General features: G+C 42.2%; 3 protein-coding genes across 3 annotated transcripts in view; 1 reads left to right on the top strand and 2 right to left on the bottom strand.

The window, feature by feature from the left end:
* Positions 1-2657, bottom strand: part of s1pr1 (sphingosine-1-phosphate receptor 1) — a 34296-nt gene extending 31639 nt beyond the window's left edge. Inside the window, exon 1 of the mRNA XM_014019171.1 lies at positions 2469-2657. The gene's annotated coding sequence lies outside the window, so the exon portion shown is untranslated. The remainder of the gene's footprint in view (positions 1-2468) is intronic.
* Positions 1-3773, top strand: part of dph5 (diphthamide biosynthesis 5) — an 8640-nt gene extending 4867 nt beyond the window's left edge. Inside the window, exons 4-7 of the mRNA XM_014019172.1 lie at positions 346-466; positions 1622-1661; positions 3282-3385; positions 3448-3773. Of these exons, the coding sequence (XP_013874626.1) occupies positions 346-466; positions 1622-1661; positions 3282-3385; positions 3448-3680 (498 nt within the window). The 3' untranslated portion in view covers positions 3681-3773. The remainder of the gene's footprint in view (positions 1-345; positions 467-1621; positions 1662-3281; positions 3386-3447) is intronic.
* Positions 3774-3778: 5 nt separating this feature from the next.
* Positions 3779-4558, bottom strand: part of slc30a7 (solute carrier family 30 member 7) — a gene marked incomplete in the record, with an annotated part of 6483 nt that continues 5703 nt past the window's right edge. Inside the window, 1 exon segment of the mRNA XM_014019170.1 lies at positions 3779-4270. Coding sequence (XP_013874624.1) covers positions 4223-4270 — 48 coding nt within the window.

Genomic DNA, 4558 nt, shown 5'->3' with positions numbered 1-4558 from the left:
ACACACACACACACACACACACACACACACACACACACACACACACACACACACACACGTTTAATGCTAACATTGGGCTCCACTGGGACACAGTTAATATGCTAATGAGGGGGCGGGGCTTATTAATGAGCTCAGGTTTCCCTCCACTGGGAGTGGTTTCAGTCTCTGCTGTCAGGCGGTGCTCAGACCCTTCTGTCTGTCTGGAGATATTTTACTAACAGACAAACACWGACATGAGCCGAAATATGGTTTAATTCCTGATTGGTTTTGACTCATCAACATGTGATGCTGCTCTGCTGACCTTTGACCTCTGACCTTTGACCTCTGTGTGTTGCTTGGTTCCAGCTCTATAACTTTGGAGAGACGGTCTCTGTGGTGTTTTGGACRGAGACGTGGAGACCTGAGAGTTTCTACGATAAAATCTGTAAAAACAGATCAGCTGGACTTCACACMCTCTGTCTGCTGGGTGAGACACACAGTTTGTTTGTATRTCCCTGTGGGGACTTTCCATTGACTTCCATTCATTTTCTGATAATTGTCTATCCTAACTCTGACCATTGACCCTTAAACTAACCTAAACTCAGTTCACACATTGGTCCACAGTAAGTGTAGCTAAAAGCTAAAGGAAGCTAAACAGTAGCTGAAAACGGGCAAAATGAGTAAAAATAATGAATGATAGCCAGAAAAAAAATAGCCAGAAAGTACAGAACAGTAGCTAAAATTTGAAGGAGCAGAATTGTAGCTAAAAGCTAAAAATGTCAGGTAAGTAGCTGAAGGAGCAAAACAAGAGTGAAAACTAAAAAAAAAACAGCTAAATGATAGCCAAAAAAAAAGGACCAGTAGCTAAAAACTACTAAAAACTGGAATGGTAGTTAAAAAGAAGCAGAATGGTAGCTAAAAGCTAACATTAGCATAAGACGATAAAGCAGCTGAAGCTTGAAGTGAAGGAAGCTCAACYTGTTTTATGGAAAATATTTGTAACAAAAGTTAGATATTATGAAAAARTACAAAAGTTACAAAAGCTAAAGGTTGTAGCAGCCGTCTCCTGAAAGAGCCGAATGTTTTCATAAAAAACAGCTGAWAGTCTGCAGAATTCAGATAAAAACTGAAAATGATCTCAGGACGAGCCGTCCGTCTTTTAGAGGASGTGTGATGCGTTCAGGGAGTCCCCAGGTGTCCCCATCAATCACCCGGGCCCCCAGAGTCCCCCCAGAGCCCCGCCCCCTAAACCAACAGTCTGCGGGGAGCTAAACGACGCGCCGCTCGTTAATATTCATCAGAGGAGATGAAAGAGGGACGAGACGCTCGTCTCTGCGTGAAGCAGCAGCCGTTTGGTTTCTTTTAATAAACCAAAGACGTCTCCTGCAGCTCAGAAACCTCCGATCATCTGTTGGCTACGGCGGCCATCTTGAATGTTGTCTATCCTGTGGTTCAGATGTTTTTTTCTTTCAGTTTGTCTTTTTGGAAGATAAATACTAAATTTAAATATATTGTTACATATTTAATGTGTTCAGTTATTTACTAMATGATTTGCATTAATAACTCAGTTTGTCTGAATTTAAAAATGTTAAATAAAAACAGATCTGTTCTCAGTGGTTTTTTCTGTTCTGTATTCTGACAGACATTAAAGTCAAAGAGCAGAGCGTGGAGAACATGATGAGGTAAGAACCAGAGCTGGGTCCAGATCCTCCTCTGGTCTACAGTTTGTGGTCTCAGCTGGTCTTTGTTGTGTTGGGTCTGATGAGGTCAGAGCTGAACCTCGAGTGGAGCGGTGGCGAGGACTCACAACAGATCAAAGCAACAAACCACAYCGAGCCAGAACCAGAACCAGTGGAAGAACTCTAACTAGTCCCTGATCCAGATCCTGGTTCAGTCTGCTCCTGTCCTGTCGTGACCTTTGACCTCTAACCCCGTAAAACATCAGACCCAAATCAAATTATACACTCTTCTTGAACCCTTTGGAGTAAAAAAAAAAAATTTAATTTAAAGAACTTTGATGTCTTTGTATGAAAGTAGATCTGTTAAATGCTGAACACCAGGTAAACACCAGGTATTTCACCAGGTAAACACCAGGTATTTCACCAGGTAAACACCAGTTATTTTACCAGTATTTTACCAGGTAAACACCAGTATTTTACCAGGAAAACACCAGGTATTTTACCAGGTAAACACCAGGTATTTTACCAGGTAAACACCAGGTATTTTACCAGGTAAAATCTGAGTATTTTAGATCATGTGTGTTCAATTCTATTCAATAAACCATTAGTCCTGAATGCTTCAGCAGACTGCACTGCAGGCTCAAATTAAACATTTATCATCTAGTTTTAGCTCCAGACTGAATAAAATACACAAAATGATCAATAATCAGTCAATAAATCACAGCTGTGTTCCTGCAGCCACTGTMAATTAAAACCAAAACAACCAGAACTCTTTCTAAACCAGCAGCAGGATATAAACGTTTTACTTACACGATGAAGAAAACGTCATCTTTTAATGACCAAAGGTCTCATCTTTAAATCCAACATGGCTGCCRAGTCAGCTTTCACCACAAAAACCCATCTTTGTCCCAAAGTCCTCAGAACATCAGATTATTTATTTTTTCTTATGTAGAACTGAAACTGACATGATTAGAAGTAAAAACAGAAATATATAAATGGACCAATAAATGAGATCACAGCAGATCTGCACATGGATCCTGCTGCTTCCTGTCTRTTGACCAATAGGAGAGGAGCTGACACAAGRAGCCCCGCCCACATTATTTACATAACGAGGTAAAATCGCATGAGGTAAAGTAAAAACATGTAAAAAGACTTAAATATAAACATTAAATACACAAACACATGTACAAGTAAAAGAAAAAAATATATTTTTAAAAACAGCAAAATGTAAATTATGTTCTAAAATATATAATTTATTTAAACAAAGGGAAATTAAAAGAAAACATGAGGTAAAGTTCTCCTTTTGTAACTGGTCCATTTATATATTTCTAACCTACTATTTTAAATTAAATTAAATTAAGTTAAATTGGAGCTTACTGGACCTTATTGGCTATAGAGAAGCCAGAGATCAATCTGGTTGGTCAGAAAAGCTGTCAATCAAAAGAGTAGAACCAATTTAATCACCTGTAGCTCCTGATCACCTGGTGACACACCTGTAGCTCCTGATCACCTGGTGACACCTGTAGCTCCTGATCACCTGGTGACACACCTGTAGCTCCTGATCACCTGGTGACACCTGTAGCTCCTGGTGATTATTAATCAGCTTCCTGTTTCTCCCGGCAGAGGGAAGAAGATCTACGAGCCTCCTCGCTTCATGACCGTCAGTCAGGCTGCTGATCAGCTGATTCAGATCATCCAGAGGAGGCGGGAGGAAGGGGCGGAGCTTGGTGAGTTCTACAGATGATCGTTTCAGTTTAGTTTGTAAATGACCTTTGACCCCTCCCCCCAGGTGTCACCGAGGACACGGTGTGCGTGGGTTTGGCYCGGCTCGGCTCGGACGAGCAGACGATCCGGGCGGGGACGCTGCTCCAGCTGGCGTCCTGCGACCTGGGCGCGCCGCTCCACTCGCTGGTGGTGACGGGCAGGCTCCACCCCCTGGAGGTGGACATGCTGCGCATCAACGCCGAGCCGAACGCGCTGGAACACCTGAGCGCCGTCGACAGCTCCACCTTCATGTCCTGACGCGTGGAGGCGGAGCTTCCTCAGAAAACTTTAGCTTGTTGTGGAGGAGCAACAGGAAGTGACTTTAAAATAATAAAGATGAAAGTGAGCGACTGGGATCAGAAGAGAATTATTTATTACAGTGATTAAAAAACACTCAGGTCACATGTTTGGTCACATGGTTTGGCACAGTAAAAACAGTGACATCACACTCGCCAAGGACCAATCAGGTCTCAGCTGTGATGTCAGCAGTAGTGGGAGGAGCTCAGATTGTCTCTGATTCATGATAAAGGCACTTTCCCAGAATGCTTTGCTCCAGTTAAAGTGCAGAGGGGGAGGGGGGGAGGACTTGTTGCCTGGCAACCCCATAATAAAAAAAAATTGGGCGGAGYTTTTTGAGTTCAAATGTTCTTCATGTGTTCCCCCTCCTCACCCCCCTGAGTGTCCTGCAGCCACTGTGGGCTTCAGAGGTCACCTGCAGCAAGAACTAAATGTGATTGGTCTCAGGTGTGGAGGCGGAGCTTCTACATGGCCGCCACATCCCAGGTGTGGAGGCGGAGCTTCTACATGGCCGCCACATCGATCTGAACGTACAGCTGTCGAACGCCAACCTGCCAAGAGACGACAAACCATGAAGTATACTGGAAACATCAAAATACTAATACTACTACAGTAAAAATACCATGAAGTATACTGGAAACATCAAAATACTAATACTACTACTACTGTAAAAATACCATGAAGTATACTGGAAACATCAAAATACTAATACTACTACTACTGTAAAAATACCATGAAGTATACTGGAAACATCAAAATACTAATACTACTACTACTGTAAAAATACCATGAAGTATACTGGAAACATCAAAATACTACTACTGTAAAAATACCATGAA

The sequence above is a fragment of the Austrofundulus limnaeus genome, unplaced genomic scaffold (genome assembly GCF_001266775.1).
Source record: "Austrofundulus limnaeus strain Quisiro unplaced genomic scaffold, Austrofundulus_limnaeus-1.0 Scaffold210, whole genome shotgun sequence".
Classification (NCBI taxonomy): domain Eukaryota; kingdom Metazoa; phylum Chordata; class Actinopteri; order Cyprinodontiformes; family Rivulidae; genus Austrofundulus; species Austrofundulus limnaeus.
Note: the sequence above shows the minus strand (reverse complement) of the source record. Positions and strands in the feature narration are given on the sequence as shown.